The sequence below is a fragment of the Lissotriton vulgaris genome, chromosome 6 (assembly GCF_964263255.1).
Source record: "Lissotriton vulgaris chromosome 6, aLisVul1.2, whole genome shotgun sequence".
NCBI classification, from domain to species: Eukaryota; Metazoa; Chordata; class Amphibia; order Caudata; family Salamandridae; genus Lissotriton; species Lissotriton vulgaris.
In genome coordinates, this window is record NC_141694.1 from 792,996,181 (window position 1) to 793,017,095 (window position 20,915).

The 20,915-nt window shown below is 52.2% G+C and overlaps 1 protein-coding gene across 1 annotated transcript in view; it reads right to left on the reverse strand.

The window, feature by feature from the left end:
* LAMA4 (laminin subunit alpha 4) overlaps nt 1-20,915 on the reverse strand; it is a 583,946-nt gene that overhangs the window by 276,775 nt on the left and 286,256 nt on the right. Inside the window, exon 11 of the mRNA XM_086926829.1 lies at nt 9,089-9,200. Within this exon, the coding sequence (XP_086782955.1) occupies nt 9,089-9,200 (112 nt within the window). The remainder of the gene's footprint in view (nt 1-9,088; nt 9,201-20,915) is intronic.

Below are 20,915 nucleotides of genomic sequence, written 5' to 3' on the forward strand. Positions count from 1 at the left end.
CCAACGCATCCCTGCAGCGGGTGCCATCCTTCAGCACTAGTTCCAATACCCCAGTGCTAAAACGTGGGTGTCTTGTGATCGTAGCAAGCACCTTACCAGGTCTCTCACCCTTACAGTACTTCCTAGCTGTCCAATGTTTCCCTCTATACTTGACCTCCCGAGCAGCTTCCTCTTCATATTCCGATAACTTCCCCCTAAACGCATGTCGAAGTTCAGGGTCCGAGTCAGTAGTCATCCTGTCCTCCAATTCTTTAAGGTCTGCCTCCAGTGCCGTTATGGAATTGACAATAGTTTTAAGCACCCCACAACTCTTGGCCATCGCAATCCCGCGAACTGTTACCTTAAAAGCCTCCCAGATCAATTCCACACTATCCACCGTCCCCTTATTCCGTGGGAAAAAAGCCTCTATCTCCTCTCCGAGTTCCGTCTTGAAGATGGGATCTAGTAGCGCCGAGGGAAATAGCCTCCAGGGTGGTCACGGTCTGTTAAGACCCGGCATTGACATAACTACCCTAACCGGACAGTGATCGGAATAAGTCCTGGGGAGATGTTGTGTCCTGTGTAAGCCCACGCTAAGCCCTTGCGACACGAAACAATAATCCAAGCGTGCCCAGGTGCGTGCATGCGCGGTGAAGTGAGTACCCTCCCTGCTATCAGGATGTGTAAACCTCCAGCTATCCACCAATCAGGCCTCATCTAGGACGCCCCGTAGAACGTCCCTCGCCCGCGTGTTATATTGGCTGCTCCCATCCGAGCGGTCTACCCCCGGCCACAGTGCAATGTTAAAATCCCCACACCAGATAATATGTGTGACGTCAACGGCAGCAACATGACCCCAAAGGGTGAGAAAAAATTCAGGGGAATCAGTGTTCGGTGCATAACAATTCACAAGTACAACAGTGTCCGAACCCAGCCTACCCCACACTATCACATAGCGCCCTTCAGAGTCCAGCCTCACCCCCATTTCCTGAAAAGCAAGCGTTTTCTTAATCAAAACAGCAGTCCCACGATCATAGGACGAGTATGATGAAAATTTTCGAGTGGAGGCCCAGCGAGCAGCAAACTTAGACTCAATCTTCGGTCGCAAATGCGTCTCTTGTAAGAAGGCAATCTGCACCCGATGCCTATCCAAATACGCCAACACATTCCTACATTTTCTTGCGTCATTAAGGCCCCGTACATTCCAGGACAGGATCGTTAAGGTATCCAACGTGCCATCAGCCATTCTCCATACAGTCGACCATCAACACTGAGCCACCCACACACCACAGCCATCCACCAGGCAAATAACAGTATAAAGAGCACACACCATGCCGTCCTACCCGTAACTAATCCGTGCCACTAACACACCGCAACAACCCCCCAACCCCAATCCGGTACCCCCAGCCTAGTACTACACAAGCCCATACTAGTACAAAACATAGGGCCAAACCCAAAAATAGTGCAAGGAACATGTGGCAGCCCTCGTGAATACCAACATCTCAGCTCCCATTAGCCATCCAACAACACCCCAACACATTCTGGTGATAGAGTCGGATCTGCGTAAGAAGCAGAGGACCATGCCACAGCGCATCCCTCCAAATGGGGCCCGAAGGCACAATGGTAAGTCCAGTCCCATGAGCCAGAAACATAATCACAAGCACAGCAGGAAGGTCCACAGCAAATGGCTTGAGAACGACCCTATGAGGCCAACGCACAGGAGTACAGGCATTCCCACCCACCACCCACCTAAGCAACCCCAACCTGCCAGGACCCCATTCCCACCCCCCTCCCAAAACAAACATTCCCAAACACAACAGTAGCTTCAGAAAAAGCAAAGTCAATGGGGAATGCCCTCCTGGGTGCAGTCTAGAGGCGCACATAACCACCCCCCACACCTCACCATTGACCCGCATAGATCAAGTAGGCACGGCCCAGGTAGTGGGGGGGGGGGGGTGCCTGGAGTATAGTACCACCATAATCTGGCGCTCAACCAGTGTCCTCAAGCAGAACATGGTAAATATCCGATACACAGTTTTTCACTGAAAGGAGGTAGCAAAAAAGAGGGCGAGAGGATGGTAAGTCAACTCCCGGGAGACCCCCATGTGTATACAACCTACATCACAACCAATCAGAACACAATATCACTCATCCTTATTGGCGGAGTGGAATTTCTCCTGTCCATCATCTCCACCGCGTCGGTCAGCAGCGCGCTCCCTCTTAAGCTGCTTCACGGAGTCCTCTGCCTGCTGAGGATTGGTAAAAAAATGTTGTTTCGCCTGATGTGTCACTCGCAATTTGGCAGGGTACAATAGGGCATAATCCACCTGAAGGTCTCTGAGTTTCTTCTTCACATCTAGAAACTTACGCCTCTGTTCTTGCACCACTGGCGTGAAGTCCGGAAAAATGGTAAAGTTGACTCCGTCGTAAGAGAGTGTACGGGCGGTGCGGGCCGCTCGTAAGGCCGTGTCTCGATCACGATAATTAAGGAGGCGAGCAATTATCGGCCGCGGCGGAGTGCCAGAGGCCGGGCGCGGGCCAAGGGATCGATGCGCCCTCTCCACAATGAACTGCTTAGAGAAGGCCTCCGCACCAATCGCGCCGAGCAGTATCTTCTCCACATAGGTTTCCATCTTACCCACATTGGTCGTATCCGGCACGCCAATCATGCGTATGTTATTGCGCCTACTTCTGGCCTCCAACTCCTCATTCTTCGCAGCAATAACCCGGAGGACATTGTCCATACGCGCCAGTTGTGTAGTGTGGGTAGCCGTCGTATCGTCGTGGTCAGAAACGCGCTGCTCCATCGCAGTGATCCGCTCCTTGTGAACGTCCAATTTTTGCACCACTGCATCCATTCGTGATGAGAGCTTATCAACTTTATCCACTATGGTGGCGAACCCCTGTCGCATTTCCTGCATCATTTGCTGAAACTCCGGGGCTGCAGATTGAGGAACAGTGTCCGGAACAGTAGAGGGAGAGCGGTAGCCCCCCGCATCCTGCGTGCCCCGGGAACTCCTCTTGGCCACCAGAGAGTCGAAAGACAACTTCGGTTGTTTGTGGTCAGGCTTACCCATGGCCAGAGATCGGGAGTAATCCAACACAAGGACTAATATGACGTGGCAGTCCAAAAGTGGTCGCAGTCTCCACACCAACCAGGGTAAGAGCGCCCCCTTCAGCTGCGCACCACGCACTCCCTGCGGGATGGTCAACAGGAGAAGGCAGCAGGATTGTTCCACCACAGCAGGGCTCTGACCATCAGGTCACATGCAATGGCCGGAGCGGCGGAAGGGAAGAACATGAGCAGTAAAGGCAATAGCACAGCACTGGGAACCACCCCCAGTTCCAGCAATCAGTACTTCAGAGTTGCGGGGTGTAGCCAAGCCAAGAAGCGTAGTGCTTAGTCGCAGGTCTTTCACCAAGAGGCGGCAGCCAGCTCAATGCAGCATGGGAGACACATGACAGGCAGCAATGCCTCAGACAGTGGGCACTCCTAACGTGACAGGGACTCGCAGCACCACCACACAGCACTAGCCACCACTCTGTGATAGTCCAGGTAAGGGAAGTCCAGAGCAGGTCGCTCATGATCATTAGAGGCCCCCTGAGCCAGCGGTACACGGAGCAAGTGTGAGCTCTCCACAACCACAGGCTCCACAGTCCAATCCAATTCACCAATGGCGCTGCAGCACAGCAGGTGGGGTCCGTATCCGAGGCCAAGCACGATCGGCAGCGCGGAGGAGCGTAGAGTAGAGGAGCCAACCACCCAGAGAACAGGTAAGCAGCAGGAGAGGGTGTCCATAGACGGCAAGTGCAATCAGGGGCAGGAGCGGGCAGTGAAACCACCCCGCCTCACCTGAATCGCACTCCGGCCTCAGCTTCCACGACCGCCGGGTCTGCCGGCGGCAATGGGGAGAAACAGGGACTGGCTCCCGCAGCGCAGGGCAGCCCGATCCCAAGGATGCCGCAGGGGATGTCCAGCAGGCGTCTCGTTGGTCCGACAGCTGCCTCACAGCACCGAGATGAGCCGAGGCGTCCAACGCAAAAGGGCGCCCGGCAGCTCCGCAGGAGAAGGCACAGCGGGGCCCACACGCCTCGTGGTGCGCCGCGGCCCACAGTAACACAGCAAGCCGGCCAGCAGGTCCGGACGGGCCCAGGCCGCCACACGGGCGGAACTTCAAACTCCCGTAGCTCTGGACAGCAGCGGTGGATTCGCACCAAACTCAAGACGAGGGTGCACGAGGTCCTCCCCAATCACATCACACGGACACTGGCGGCGCAGACGACAAATAATTAGGATAAACGAAGGATATCTATTCCAGGCAGCAAGAGCCTCACATATGTGCGGCCATATTGCAAGTGCGCCCTCTAGCGCCCCCCAATACAGATATCCCTTTCAAGATATTCCGATTGGGAAGGTGCTAGAGAGGGGAGTGTGACTGAGTCCAGGTATTCGGACGCCGCCGAGTCGGCCAACGGGCTGCTTGTATAAAGGGTAGCGTAAAAGTTGCGGAAAGTTTCCACGATCTGGGCATCCTCTGTGACTGTGGACCCATCAGAGCAGGAGAGCTCTTTGACCGTCTGTTGTTGGCGCGCAACTCGGAGTCTATTCGCCAGTAGGCGGCCACATCTGTCCCCTCCGGTGTAATAGGCATGTCGCAGCTTCAGGGCTGCGAACTCCGCACGGTCCATATCCAGAGCTGCTAGGAGTTGCAGTGCGACTTTGAGTTGCTTCCTAATTCTGGGTGCCCCAGTTCGTTGGTGCATTTGCTCAAGTTCATGAACACGCTGCGTGAGCTCGTCACGCTTGTGTTGCCGTTCCCTATTCTGAGCGGAGGAAAGAGCCAAAAATTCCCACTGGATGACCGCCTTCATGGCCGCCCATTGTGTCGCCAGAGTCGTGTCAGAGCTAGCGTTGTGGGACAGGTAGTCTTGGATAGTGTCCTGAATGTGTTTCACCACCTCTTTCTTATGCAGTAACGTGTCTCTAAGACGCCACACCCTGGGAGGATATGATGCTGGTGGTAAAGTGAGTGTGGTAGTGACTGGTGCATGGTCCGAGAGTGAGATTACCCCTATCTCTGTCGAAGTGGATAAAGTGCAAACTGGGCCAGAGACTAAGAGATGGTCTAGCTTGGCGTAAGTTTTGTGTGCATTGGAATAATACTAGTATTCCCTATCGTGTGGATGAGCGCGGCGCCAAAGATCATGGAGGTCCAGCTCTGTCATCCGGTCAGTGCAACTGAAAGAAAGCGCTCCAGCTTGGTGAGTGCTTTGGGCAGAACTAACCAGGACCGTGTCAAAGACCATGTTGAAACCCCCCCCCCCCAGTATAATATGCCTATCTGGTGTGTCTGTGATGTCTGTAAGGACTGAGTGGAGAAATCGTTCCTGGCCCTCGTTAGGGCCATAGAGCGACCCAATCGTAAACGTGAGGCCCCCCAGAGCAAAGTGGTACGCTAGCAATCTCCCCCTCTGCTTTGCACTCTTATGTAGGACTTCCCCTTTAAAATGTCGTGCCACCAGGATCGCCACACCTGCAGTCTTAGTGGGGCCAGAGGAGAAGAATTGAGTTGGGAATTTACGTGAGCGGAGCCTATGGCAGTCGTGGGCCAGCAAGTGGGTCTCCTGCATTAGGCAGATGTCTGCCTGTGTATGTTCTAAGTGGGACAAAATCCCACGCCGCTTAACAGGATTGTTTAGACCCCATACGTTAAGGGTCAGTATCTTAAAGATTGTAGGCGGCATGTTTTACATAGAAATCGGACACGCTAGTCACCAAGCCTGGTGGGGCGCGAGATATGTGTGTGGGTGGGCAATGGTAGGCCGGTCATGCTGGCGGCTTAAACGGCAAAGCTGGGCATTGCAATCAAGTACAGAGCACTGGACGTCCCCCCTCTCTCCTTCCCCTTCCCCCCCCCAAAACTCCCAAAACCCCCCTCCCGAACCCCAACTGTGAACCCCCAACTAGCAGTCATAGTCCCAGGCCTATACAAACTCAGTCCAGGCCAGTGGTAATGTTACCGTATGAGGGAGTATGTGGCAGTGGCGACCTCGTTGGCCCCCCGTCCCGCCCCCGCCCCATGCCTTGGCAAGGCAAAACAGGTCCCCTCCCACTTGCTGCTTCAAGGACCCTCTATTTTGTCTTTGGAGACTTCCTGTATCTCTGCTGCTTGCTCCAGTGCCATGGTCATGGGATCCAGCTTAAGGCTTCTTCTGGACGAGCGTTGGCGTCTCACCTGTTGCCAACCATCCCGGGAAGACCGGGGTGGTTCGTTGAGATGAGTGCGCAGGGGTCCGCTCCTCCCCTGCCTCTTCTTCGTGGTCGATGCCCAGCAGGTTACTCGTTTCCCGCAGGGACCGAAGTTGCTGGAGGGCTCCCTTCCATTTGAAGATAAGTCTAAAGGGATGGCCCCAGGAGTATGGGATCCCATTGCTCCGTAGGAACTCTGTGACTGCCTTAAAGGCCTTCCTTTTTTGTAAGGTAATTGTCGCTAGATCCTGGAACAACCCCACAGAGTGTCCCTGGAATGTGAGGTTCTGCTTGTGGCGCGCCGCCCTTAGAATGCATTCCTTTAAGGGGTAGTCAGGTAGGAAGGCTAGAATGTCCGGAGGTGGGGCTGGTGCCCGGCGCGCCAGGCCTACTCTGTGTGCTCTGTCTATGTGAATCTCGAAGTCCACGGGCTCTCCCAAGATTTCCCGGAACAATCGCTGCAGGTAGACGGTGATGTTGTCACCCTCGGATTTGGATGGCACGCCTCTGACCCGTATGTTATTGCGTCGGGAGCGATTCTAAAGATCCTCAGCGTGCGCCTGCAGATCGGTCTGCTGCTCGTGGAGACGGATGATTTCTTGTTGCAGGAATTCAACTTCCTCGATCCTGTTGCGATCTGCGTTCTCCATTGCCACTACACGCTCTCCAAGACCATCGACATCGCAACGCAGTTCTCTGTACTCCCCTGCCTTATCTTGCTTGAGGGTTTGAAAATCCTCTCTCAGGGAGTTGAACAGCGACTCCAGGAAAGCTTTGGTGATGGGGGCTCCATCGCCCTCCTGCCCATTAGCGTTCCCCGCCAGTACAGTCGACGCAGGGCTTTTCTCCACTTTAGGGGTGCTTTTGGTCAACATGTCGGTGATGGTGCAGCCTCCCCTGCGATTCATGGCCGCCAAGAGTCTCCCTCCACACATTCCTCGAGCGCCACGCCGTGCGGACAATGAGCCCCCAGGAGAAGTAGACCCACGTGTAGCTCCAAGTGTTCCGGAGAGAGTGACCGCTCTCAGGGCAGGCGCCCCGCGCAGATCCCAGTCAGGACTAGTGGCCCCTCAGTGGCCTCTGTGGGGGAATAGCGAACAGTCTGTGTGGCCCTATAACCAGCCAGGGCCCCTGTCTAGATACGCCTTCAGCACTGCAGCTCCAGGGCGCTACGGGCCCCCACCATTCAGCCCCACCAGGCCTCTCTTTTGCTCCGTTAAGCTTTCTGGGCAGGTCTCTCGGGCAGCGACCCCTCCAACCTCTGCTCTTCAGGGCGGGCCCTCAGTGCCAGGCTGCGCCGGCACCCCCGTGCCGACTCCCGGAGTCCTCCCGGACCCCCGTCACTGCTCCTCCCAGCAGGCCCCTCAGGACAAGCGGGGGGCAAGGGCTGCGTCCCACAGTAACAGAGTCCACTTAGCTAGGTCAGGTTCCGATCCCCAGGTGGCCACGCTCTCTCCGCCCTGCGGGTAGCCAGCACTGTGGCCCATTGTTATGCACTGCCGCTCCTCCCGTGCCACTCCTCACCTGCCAGGGGGCCCCTCGATGTAGCCAAACTGCTGGCAAGGCTGTCGCTAGGGTGAGGGCCTTCTGTGCCACCCCAAAACGCTGGGATGGTCGCTCTGCTCATGCCAATTGCGGCACGGTGGTGATGCCACCTATATAGGCCCCAGAGCAGTGGCCTCGATTTTCGTGCTCGCCTCATGCCTCGCTGCTCGGAGCGCCGCACCTCACCACCTCTCCTGCGTTTGGGGCCTGCCGCTGCGCCGGCGGCCTGCTGCCTCCCACCGCTGCTCCGGGGTGCGGGTTACTGCCAGCTGCTGTGCCTCACCACTCCAGGGTCCCAACAGGGTTCCGCCCCCAGCCCAGCTTAGGCCCAAAGCAGAGGCTTTGATTTTGGCGCCTCACCCAGAGGGCGCCCACCTGGACCGTCCCAGCACTCCCTGAGATCTCGGGCTTTCCCACTGCGAGCCGCAGCGCTTCTGGTGCCGGCACTTGGACCCTGCTACTGCCGCTCTCCGGTCCGTCGCCTGTCCCTGAGGGGACCTCCGCTGCCTCCAGACCCGTCCCATCTCACCAGATTCCGGCTGGGGCCAGCTTCCCCTCCGCGGCGGGACTAGAGGTGCCGATTTTAGGGGGTTTGTGTACCTTTTAGGAGCTTAGGTGGGGTTCAGGGACGGGGAGCCATGCGATCCTGCGTCCGTTCAGGTCGCCATCTTGGCCACGCCCCCAGGATTACTCTTTTAGATGTAATTACTTCTTGGCGTTTTACCATGCTAGGCCGTGAGCAACATACAATTTTCACTGTTCATAGTGCACATCATAGCTTAACAAAAAACATAACGTGACGTAACGCAGAATATCATGGAGTAAAATAACGTATATTATATAACGTAACCTGGGATGTAGGGCATAGATATGCTGTCAAACATTCAACGGAGAGCGCACATTTCTCTCTGTTTGCGAAATTGGTTGGGCAATTTGCATTGGCTGAATATGAAGGCGGCCTTTCAGTTCACGAAGAAAACAAAAAATGCCATTATATTTCAGTCAGCTCAGCTTCCTTCCAGTCCCGAAAAACAGGGCAGCCTTACAATAAAACATTAACATTAACCCGCTGTGGAGCTGGTGGGAGGCGTGGCACCTGCAAGGTGGTGAGGGCGCGAGCTGGATTCGCAGTCCTCCCGGAAGAAGAATGCTGGTAACTGACATGCTGAAGCACACGCGCCACCGTCAGTGCAGTTAGGTCAGCCTGCTCCCGGTTTCTTGACTGTGGTGCGTGTGAAGCGATGACATTTCCGCAGAAGCGGTTTCACAAAAGTATTCTTGACATTAAACTGACCCTGAAAGAAATCTATTTACCTTGGATACTGTGCTTCGCGTCATTGACTTGTTCCACGATCTGAGCAGCAAGGTTCATGGTTGCCATGGTTTCCTTCTGTAGCTGCAGGCCTCTAGCATTTGCTTCGTTTGCCTATAAATAATCCATAATGACAGAACATTAGATTATAGATTCTTCTTAGTGCATAGGTGTGTGTGTGTACGTCTATCCACATGTGTTTTCCTCTGCAGGTGTTTGCGTTCCTGTCTGTTCTAGGCCACCTTTCTGTGCTTTATTTTAATGCACTTTTTTTGTAGCGTGTTGTGTTCCCATGCCCGGTTCACTTTGAGTGTTACTGTTAACAAGTGTAATTCCTTTCTGTTTTATAATTTCTGATAACTTTTAACACTAAGGAGGGACTTCTCATTTCCCAAACAAAGGAAATAAAAGTTCCTGTTTGGAAGGTAATGTTCACTTGATGTATTTAACATGCGAGGTTCAATGTATGTCACAACACGAAATTCAAGTGTAAATCCAAGCGTCACCGGCTTAACAAATGCTATTTCTTTCCAAAGGCTGAAAACAAAATAAAAACATGAATTTCATTTAAGTAACTTTCTGAAATTATCAAACTAGCTAGGTCATTAGAAACTGCGGTTTTCAACCTTATATTTCCAGGAAACAGTACTCAACGTTATGTTTTATACCTGAGCTTACATCACAATTAATATGTAGCATTTTTTGTTTTGACATCACAAAACATAACAAGATAACTGACATTCAAGAACCCACATTTCATTATCAAATATTTTTACCAAATTGTCTCATAAGGTGTGTTCATTGAAATCCAATAGCAGCACTTCAGTGTTATAAAAATGTATCTTGTCTCTTACCTATGCTCAAATATGCATTCTAAATTACCATAGCTTGCCAGTTTTAGAGAACCTCATTTTTAACTGACCTTCAAGCTTCTAAAGTCTTCCCACATACCCTATTTCATCCCTTCCAGGAGCTAATTACTATGTATTAGGTGGACACAATGCCTATTCTTTTACTGTGAAAACCTCTTACGACACATTTTTAGTAGTTATAACAAAATATGTTTCAACCCTTGTTATAAAAGGTGGGCACTGGAGCTTACAGCTCATCCATTTTAACAGGGTGTAGATGAGATACCATCCATAGCAGAGTTCCAAATTCGTAAATGTTGACCTGGCCCCCTCTGCAAGGTCACCCCCAAACCTTTTGCCTTCACACCTAATTTTGCAGAATTCATTTTTGTTGGCCTGGAATCCTTATTTAAAATCCTGTCTCTGGTCATATGACTGGGTGTAGTTGGCATCTGGGTTTTGTGTATTTCTCCTGGACAACCACACACAATGAGAGCTTAGAGGTGACTGGATGGGCCATCACTGGCAGAATGAGAGGGAGGAGTGGGGGTCAGCCTCACTTACATCTGAATAGTCTGTGTCCTGCCACAACATAAAGGGCTGCATACTCCCTGTAGTTAGTCTGGAGTCTGGGTCAGGAAGGCAGGGCATCTGTGTACTTCAAAACCATGCCTCTAGAAGTTTCTCCCCACTTTAATGGCACATCTGTATATAAAAGAAGGACCTCAAACATCACTACTTCAGTACACTTCTGGACCTGTTGATAATCTGCCAGGAAGAAGGTCTGTTGTGCTGCTCCAAGGACTGCCACTCTGCTGGACTGCTACTCTTAAGTAGCTGCTGCCTTCCTATGCCGACCTGCGGCCCGCTTGCCTGGGGAAGAAGAACCGGACCTGCAACCTATCTTAAACCCAGGACTTCGGAGTAACTCAAATGGCTAGTCTGATGGCCTCCTGATCTGAGCCTCAGGTACATAAATTGCTCCCCAACATCTCCTAGACCCATCTTCAGCAAGTTCCTTACCCCCAAATGGTGTCTCTCAGGTCGTGGACCCTTGGTGTGGCTCCAGAGCTCTTGTAATCAAGATTTTGGGCTCTTCACATCATCAAATGAGCTAGATTGCACAGTAACTGCATTGCTCACACCGAAAATCAGTGTGAGCCGCCTCCAGCCTGTCTCTTTGCAGAGCAGCATCTTCAGGCTGCAGGGCAACGCCTATGCAAAGCTCCATCCCACCCATCCATGATGCCTGGCCTATTCTTCACGTCACGCACGACTGCTGCCCATGATGCTCTCTTTGCTCCTCGGGACCCTCTCCAATGCGTATGGGACTCTTAGCACAAAACTTGAGAAACTTAAACTTCAGCTGGACTAATCTGGGACTGTATCTGACTCGCACTCCATTGCAGCTGCTTGAACGTTTTATGATGAACCACTCCAGTGCGACCAGATGGCCGTGATTGGCGATTTATGCTTTTAGGAGCTATGGGCTAGATGTAGGTAATTCTCATTTACCGACTCTAGAATACCGAATTTTACCGATTCGGTATTCTAGATTCGGTAAATGAGATGTAGTTAAAAATGCGGTATTTTTTACCGATTCTGTAGGATTTGGTAATTACCGAATCGGTATTTACCGATTCGGTAATTGTCATTGATTCCTATGGGCCTTGAGGCCCATAGGAATCAATGTTAATTACCAAATCGGTAAATACAGATTCTGTAAAAATACCGAATTTGCAAGGGGGACAGGGTGTCACTTTGACACCCTGTTGCACACCTGATTCTGGCTTGTGTGCTATGTGACCCACATACATGCCCTTAGGGCATGTATGTGTGCCACATGGCACAGGTGTACATGCACAGATGTGCATGTACACAGGAATTCGTTATTTACCACCAAATAGTATTTGGTGGTAAATAACGAATAGGTAAGGGCCTGTGGCACTGATTACCGTGCCACCTACATGTAGATTTTCCGATTCGGTAAATATACGGATTCGGTATTTTACCGAATCGGTAAATTTACCGATTCGGTAAATATACCGATTTGTTACTGTTAGACCTGGCATCTTTGGCGTGATTACCCCTATCTTTTTGCCTCTGCCTCCTGTATTTTTTGATGCTGCGCTGGATTCGTTTTTGCTGGTTTAGATGCTTTGGACACTCTGCCACTGCTGATCAGTGCCAGAGTGTAAGTGCTCCCTATGTAAATTGTTATTCTGATTGGATATACATGTTTGGCATATTTGTATCACCATGAAGTCCCTAGTAAAGTGCACTGGGTGTGCCAGGGCTGGTGATGACAAATGCTACTAGTGGGCCTGCAGCACCGATTGTGCCACCCACAGGAGTAGCTCTAAAAATGGTGTCTCAGGCCTGCCACTGCAGCGCCTATGGGCAGTTTAGAACTGCCATGTCCTCCTGGTCAGTGTCCCCACTGACCAGGCCTAACCCTTCCCTTTTCGTGCACATCAGTCACCCCTATGGAAGGCCCAAGGTACCCCCCTGGGCAGGGTGCAGTGTATGTGAAAGGTAGAGCATGTACTAGTGCAGGTGACATGCTCTGGTAGTGAATTACAGCCATTTTCGTTTTTCACTATTGTAAAGCTATCTTGCTCCATAGGGTAGCATGGGGGATGCTGGCTACAGTGGTTAACAGCATTTCTTCCCATAGGAACAAGATAGGACATAAGTATCTAGTATCCCTGAACTCAGAATTTAATAACACATCTTTTAGGAAAGGTGGTTTTTAAATCCTGTGTTTGAGAACAGCACTTTTAGAAAGTTGCTGTTCTCTTGTCTGACCCTTCTGTGTGCCTGGGCCTGTTTGTGTATTGACTGTCTGGTTTGTGAGTGACAGGGGCTGGGGAATTCCCCCAGAGGCTGGATGAGTCAGCACTAGGCTGAATGAATGCCATTGCAACCTGAGTGGTGGGAGGAGTTAGCACCTGGGCTGAATAGGGCTGTGCCTGCCTGCCACAATGCTGGCTCCACCTCCTGCTGGGCGGCTGAGGACCCTGCCCCTCACTCTGAAAGGAAAGATGCAGCCAGCAAAACAAAGTGCTCAGGATCCACCCAGAACTGGTTCAGACCGGGCTCAGGGCCCACATGCACAGAGAGAACAAGGACTTTAGGGGTATAAGTACAGGACCCCTGACAACAGAAAATGAGATCATCCTGGAATCAAGAAGGAACCTCTGCCAAGGAGAAAGCTGACTCTGAAGAAGGAAGACTGTCCTGCTGTTGCTCTGCTGGACTGACCTGCTGTTGCTTTGCTGCGAAGGAGAGGGGAAGGACTTTGCTGTGTGCTGTGTCCCCTGTCTTGAAGGAATCTCCAAGGGCCTGAGAAGAGCTGGCTCCCTGTTTTTGAAGTCCCAGGAACAAAAGGACTTCACCCCCAGTTTCCCTTAACTCTGCTGAGAGAGTTCTGTCCTTCCTAGAGTGCTTGATCCAGTTGTGGGGCCTCTGGAAGTTGTACCTGAGCTGGGAAGCTTGAAACTAAGCTTGAGAGACTTTTGAAATTGAAAAGTGTCGCATTGTTCGCTTGCGGAGCGCATCCCCGACAGTGCGAGAAGTTTCCCGCCGCTACGAAGGTCGAGATCGTCGCAGCGCCTGACGCCGCTGCCAGAGCCGTCGCATCCTTCGTTTGCGGGACGCACCAGACCGGTGCGGGAGAATCGAACATCGCTGCGAGTGTCGTCGCAGAACCTGTCATCGCTGGGTGAGATCACCGCACCGCTTGCTTGCGGACCGCATCACGTCGCTGCGAACATCGTCGCAGAACCATCGCATCGAGGAGCTGCGAGAGAGAGGATCACCGCTGGATCGCGCATCGTCGCCCCGGAGATCGTCGCAGCCCCTACGAGATTGTCGCATCGTGCCTTTTGCGAGAACAGACTTCCTACGGAACATACGCACCGGAATCCATACAAGTGGCCTTCCTCCCCATACAGACCGGATTCGTCGCAACACGCCCGCTGCTGCAGCGGGGCTGTCGCATCGCCTCCCCAGGGTCTCAGGAGTGACGCATCGCTTGTTTTCCACCGCACCAGCTTCCTGCTTGTGGAACTTTGTTGCATCTAAAAGGTACTGTGAGTAAACGTGACGCAACTGTGAACTTTTCACGCATCTGTGGATTATTTTAACGCAACTTAAAGAACTTTGATTACAACCTGAAGAACTCTTTTGAAACCATATTCTTGAACTGTGTATGTTGGATTTTTGTCGTTTTGGTCTTGTGTAGTTTAGAATAAATATCTTTATTTTCCTAAACTGTTGTGGAATCAGTTTGTGGTGTTTTCACTGTGTTACTGTGAGTGTTGGTACAAATACTTTACGCATTGCCTCTGGTTAGCCTAGACTGCTCAGGCCAAGCTACCTAGAGGGCGAGCAGGGGTTATCTAGAGGGTTATCTCCTTGCCCTGACTAGAAGCAAGGGTCCCTATTTGGACAGTGGTACCTACCTCTGCCAACTAGAGACCCCCAGTTCTAACATTGGTGGTCAGGCGGTGGGATTTGAACTTGTATTTGTACTTGACCCACAGTAATTGGTGTACATCACTAGTGAGTGCAGACCACTACGCCACCGCATACTACTGGTTTTTGATTTTCTGATTCTATTTTTGAGTAACTCTTCAAAGCATCATGTCTCTGAATGGGAAGGCACCCAGTGAGGAGGCAGATATAGATTTAGAATTCTCGATTGGAGATTTGTACTCCTACCCGGTAAAGCATCTTAGGTGCTTCTGCCAGAAGTTTGAGTGCCCCATATAGAGCGCCTACAGAAAGGAGGAGCTGCAGACAATCTTGAAGGTCCATTGGGAGGCACAAGAGGGAAATAATGTTGTGGATGTAGAAAGTGCTTTTCAAGGCAAAGATCTGCCAGTGGGCAGAGTGGGCTCAGGAGCTGGCAGCAACCACTCCAGTAGGGGCCTCACCCCAGAAGAGTTACAAGAAAATCAGAGAATGAGAGAATATGACTTGGAAGTCATGAAAATAAAACTGAGGCAATTGGAAATGGAGAAAGAAAGGGCAGCTGAAGACAAGAGAGAGGCCCGTGCCCTAGAGGAAAAATAATTGCTTTTGGCCCATGAGTTGAGCATGAAAGAACTGGATCTTAAAGCCAAGGAGGTGGATGCCAGTTCAAATGGTGGCAGCGCGCAGCCAGTGCATGGGGGTAAAGTATATATTACCAAAGACCTGGTACAGAATTACCATAGGAGTAAGGATATTTATGCCTGGTTCACTTCGTATGAGATTGCATTGAAGATGAATGGTGTGCCTGATCAGCAGTGTGGGGCGGGCCTGTGGAAACATTTTGAGGCTTCTGGGAGGAGTGCTCTAGAGCCCTTAGAGATGGCAGGTGCCATGACCTACCCCAATAGGAAGGAGGCCTTATGTCTCAGGTATGGCCTCACTCCAGAGCAGTACAGACTGCAGTTTAGAAACTCGAAGAAGAAAGAGTCTGAGACTTGGATGGAGTGTGTGAATGGGTACTCGCGTGCACTGGAAGGTTGGATGAAGGGCAGTAAAGTAACTGATTTAAAGGGGTTGTTGCATTTAATCAGTTGGGAGCACTTGAGTAGTCTTTGTGTTCCAGAGCTGCGCCAGCATCTTTTAGACAGCAAGCTGACAGGCCTCATTGAGCTTGCTAAGGAGGCGGACCGCTGGACCAGTACCAGGGTCCACAAAGGAATTGTGGGTACCACAGCCAAAGGTGGGCAGGGTCCCCAGCAGAAGAGAGGGGGGGGGACAAGGGTAACCAAAAGGAGTTCTCACAAGGGCCCCAAAATAGTCCCCAGGAAAAGGATTCCCAACCCCCCAAATCTAAACAGCCATGGCCCTCTAAGGGCAGGCGGGACAATAGAGACAGGAGAAATAACCAGGGTCCCCCTACCTGCTATCACTGCAATGAGGTGGGCCATATTGCTCCAAAATGTCCCAAGAAGAAGCCTGCACCCACTGGTGCTCCCGCCCCAGCGTTAGCTAGTGTAGCTTTGGGTGGAGATTTGGTTTCTAGTGACTGGGGGGAGCTAGCAGTCATGACCCTTGTCTCTCTAGGAGACCAAGAGATGGTCCAGGAAACCTTACTGCCCTCTAACACTAAGAAATATGGGCAGAAGGTGACCATCAATGGGAGGGAGGTTGAGGCTCTGAGAGACACCGGAGCCAGCGTGACATCCGTGAGGTGTCAGTGGGTGTCTGAAGAGCAAATCATCCCTGGCGTACTCCGCCCTGTAGTGGCAGCTGACAGCTCAGTGCGCCTCTGCAAGCTGGCGAAGGTTTCCTTTGAATGGGGAGGAGTCTCTGGTCTTTTGGAAGTAGTAGTCAGTGATGCCTTGCCTGTAGACTGTCTGTTAGGCAACGACCTGGAGAGTTCTCCATGGAAAGACATAGAACACAGAACTCACTTGGAGATGTTGGGTCTGCCTGCGTGGATCTGCGTGACCACGCGTGCTATGGCAGCCAGTAAGGGTGAATCAGCAGAACTGGAGCCTGAAACAGTGGCCCAGAGACCTGCCAGGAGAGGAAGAGGCAGAGGGCGCGGGAAACCAGCCCCAGCCGTTCCCACGGTCCAGGAGGAAGCAGAACCTGAGGGGGATGCCCTGGAACCTACAGGGGAACAGGTGGCCGAACTGGGAGACCTACCTGAGCTGACCCATTGGCAGCAAGAAGGTGGTCCCTCCAGGGAGGAGTTCTGCCAGGCGCAGAAGGAATGCCCTTCTCTCATTGATCTGTGGCAACAGGCTGTAGATCAGGCAGCAGGTGGAGCAGTCAGAGATCACTATATCTACTGGGAAGGTGACCTACTTTATAGCGAGCCTAAGTTTGCTGAGCCCGGTGCAGCCCATGTGCTGGTGGTACCCGAGCGCTTCAGAAACTTCCTAATGGGTCTGGCTCATGACGTGCCTCTTGCAGGACATCTGGGGCAAGACAAGACCCTAAACAGGCTTGTCACCCACTTCCACTGGCCCCAGATGAGAAAGCACGTTGGTTCCTTTTGCAGATCTTGCCAAACCTGTCAAGCTAGTGGCAAGACTGGAATGAAGTTGAAGGCCCCCCTTCAACCCTTCCCAGTGGTGAGCACCCCTTTCGAGCGGGTGGGCATAGATATCGTAGGGCCCCTGGACCCCAAGACGGCCTTAGGCAACAGGTTCATCCTGGTCTTGGTGGACCATGCCACCCGGTACCCGGAAGCAGTCCCTCTCAGGACAATCACAGCACCCTTGGTGGGCCGTGCATTGATGGGGATCTTTTCCCGTGTGGGGTTCCCCAGAGAGGTGGTCTCCGACCGGGGTACCAACTTCATCTCTAAGTACATGAAGTCTCTGTGGGAGGAGTGTGGGGTAACTTATAAGTTCACCACTCCTTACCACCCTCAAGGAAATGGGCTGGTTGAAAGGTTCAACCGGACCCTGAAAGGTATGATTATGGGCCTAGCGGAGCCCATGAGATGTAAGTGGGACGTCTTGTTACCATGCCTGTTGTTTGCCTACAGGGAGGTGCCTCAGAAGTCCTTAGGGTTCAGTCCCTTTGAACTCCTGTATGGCCACCCTGTCAGAGGACCTCTCTCACTGGTGAAGGAGGGTTGGGAAAAGTCCCGTGGGAAAACCCCCCAGGATGTGTTCAGCTATGTGCTGGCCATCCGCAACCAGACACAACGCTTCAGGAAACTCACTCAGGCGAACCTGGAAGCAAGCCAGGAAGAAATGAAAAGATGGTACGACCAGAATACCACTCTGGTCGAATTTCAACCTGGGCAGAAAGTGTGGGTGATGGCGCCAGTGGAGCCTTGCGCGCTCCAAGACAAGTGGTCTGGGCCATATGAGGTGGTGGAAAGGAAGAGTGAGGTAACCTACCTGGTTAACCTGAAGACTCCCAGGCAGCCCCTGAGAGTCTTGCATGTGAACCGCCTCAAACCACACTTTGAGAGGTCTGAAGTAACCATGCTCATGGCTACAGATGCAGGAATGGAAGAGGATAGTGATCCTCTCCCTGACCTCCTGGCAGTTAAAGAGCAAGATGGGTCAGTGGATGGTGTGGTCCTCTCGCCCACCCTGACCCCAGAACAGCAGAGTGACTGTCGCCAAGTGTTGGGTCAGTTCTCCTCTCTGTTCTCCCTGACCCCACGAGTCACCAACTGGTGCGTCCATGATGTGGACACTGGAGACAGTCTGCCTGTGAAGCAAAAATTTTACAGGGTAGCTGACAAGGTCGGGGCCAGCATCAAGGAAGAGGTTTCCAAGATGTTGGCGCTAGGGGTGATTGAGCCCTCCAGCAGCCCCTGGGCTAGCCCAGTGGTCTTGGTTCCCAAGAAAGCTGCTACCCCCGGTGGCCCTCCAGAACTCCGGTTTTGCGTGGACTACCGTGGGCTCAATGCGGTCACGAAGACTGACGCACACCCTATCCCCAGAGCTGATGAGCTCGTGGATCGGTTGGGAGCTGCTCAGTATCTCAGTACATTTGATTTGACTTCCGGGTACTGGCAGATTGCCTTAACTGATGGGGCCAAAGAGAGGTCAGCATTTTCAACGCCAGAGGGGCACTTCCAGTTCCGTGTCATGCCCTTTGGGTTGAAGAATGCCCCTGCCACATTCCAGAGACTGGTTAACCAGGTACTGTCCAGGCTGGAGGAATTCAGTGCCGCATACCTGGATGATATTGCGGTGTTCAGCTCCACGTGGGAGGAACACTTGCAACACCTCTGTGAAGTGTTGAAGGCTCTGCAAAAGGCAGGCCTCACTATCAAGGCCAGCAAGTGCCAGATAGGGCAGGGATCTGTGGTGTATTTGGGACACCAGGTGGGGAGCGGCAAGGTGGCGCCCCTACAGGCTAAGATTGATACCATTCTGGCGTGGGAGCCCCCCAAGACCCAAACAGAGGTGAGAGCCTTTTTAGGACTCACCGGGTATTACAGACGGTTTGTCAAGGGATATGGCACCATTGTCGCCCCCTTGACAGAACTCACTTCCAAGAAGTTGCCCAAAAGAGTTGACTGGACTGACGCCTGTCAAACTGCTTTTGATGCCCTGAAAACTGCGATGTGCACAACACCGGTGCTCAAGGCACCTGACTTTTCCAGTGAGTTCATAGTTCAGACGGACGCTTCAGAGTATGGTGTGGGAGCAGTACTCTCACAAGCCACTGAGGAGAATGGAGACCAGCCAGTAGCTTTCATTAGTAGGAGGCTACTCCCCAGGGAACAGAAGTGGAGTGCGATTGAAAGGGAGGCCTTTGCTGTGGTCTGGGCTCTGAAAAAGTTGAGGCCCTACTTGTTTGGGACTCACTTCCGTGTTCAGACCGACCACAGACCCCTCAGATGGTTAATGCACATGAGGGGCGAGAATCCAAAACTGTTGAGGTGGTCCATCTCCCTACAGGGAATGGACTTTACGGTGGAACACCGCCCTGGTACAGAACACGCCAACGCTGATGATCTGTCCAGGTTTTTCCGCCTTAGTGAAGAGAACTCCCAAGAGGGTGGGTAGTTCTCCCCACTTTCAGCTGGAGGGGACACGTGTTAGACCTGGCATCTTTGGCGTGATTACCCCTATCTTTTTGCCTCTGCCTCCTGTATTTTTTGATGCTGCGCTGGATTCGTTTTTGCTGGTTTAGATGCTTTGGACACTCTGCCACTGCTGATCAGTGCCAGAGTGTAAGTGCTCCCTATGTAAATTGTTATTCTGATTGGATATACATGTTTGGCATATTTGTATCACCATGAAGTCCCTAGTAAAGTACACTGGGTGTGCCAGGGCTGGTGATGACAAATGCTACTAGTGGGCCTGCAGCACTGATTGTGCCACCCACAGGAGTAGCTCTAAAAATGGTGTCTCAGGCCTGCCACTGCAGTGCCTATGGGCAGTTTAGAACTGCCATGTCCTCCTGGTCAGTGTCCCCACTGACCAGGCCTAACCCTTCCCTTTTCGTGCACATCAGTCACCCCTATGGAAGGCCCAAGGTACCCCCTGGGCAGGGTGCAGTGTATGTGAAAGGTAGAGCATGTACTAGTGCAGGTGACATGCTCTGGTAGTGAATTACAGCCATTTTCGTTTTTCACTATTGTAAGGCTATCTTGCTCCATAGGTTAACATGGGGGATGCTGGCTACAGTGGTTAACAGCATTTCTTCCCATAGGAACAAGATAGGACATAAGTATCTAGTATCCCTGAACTCAGAATTTAATAACACATCTTTTAGGAAAGGTGGTTTTTAAATCCTGTGTTTGAGAACAGCACTTTTAGAAAGTTGCTGTTCTCTTGTCTGACCCTTCTGTGTGCCTGGGCCTGTTTGTGTATCGACTGTCTGGTTTGTGAGTGACAGGGGCTGGAGAATTCCCCCAGAGGCTGGATGAGTCAGCACTAGGCTGAATGAATGCCATTGCAACCTGAGTGGTGGGAGGAGTTAGCACCTGGGCTGAATAGGGCTGTGCCTGCCTGCCACAATGCTGCCTCTACCTCCTGCAGGGCGGCTGAGGACCCTGCCCCTCACTCTGAAAGGAAAGATGCAGCCAGCAAAACAAAGTGCTCAGGATCCACCCAGAACTGGTTCAGACCGGGCTCAGGGCCCACATGCACAGAGAGAACAAAGACTTTAGGGGTATAAGTACAGGACCCCTGACAACAGAAAATTAGATCATCCTGGAATCAAGAAGGAACCTCTGCCAAGGAGAAAGTTGACTCTGAAGAAGGAAGACTGTCCTGCTGTTGCTCTGCTGGACTGACCTGCTGTTGCTTTGCTGCCAAGGAGAGGGGAAGGACTTTGCTGTGTGCTGTGTCCCCTGTCTTGAAGGAATCTCCAAGGGCCTGAGAAGAGCTGGCTCCCTGTTTTTGAAGTCCCAGGAACAAAAGGACTTCACCCCCAGTTTCCCTGAACTCTGCTGAGAGAGGTCTGTCCTTCCTAGAGTGCTTGATCCAGTTGTGGGGCCTCTGGAAGTTGTACCTGAGCTGGGAAGCTTGAAACTAAGCTTGAGAGA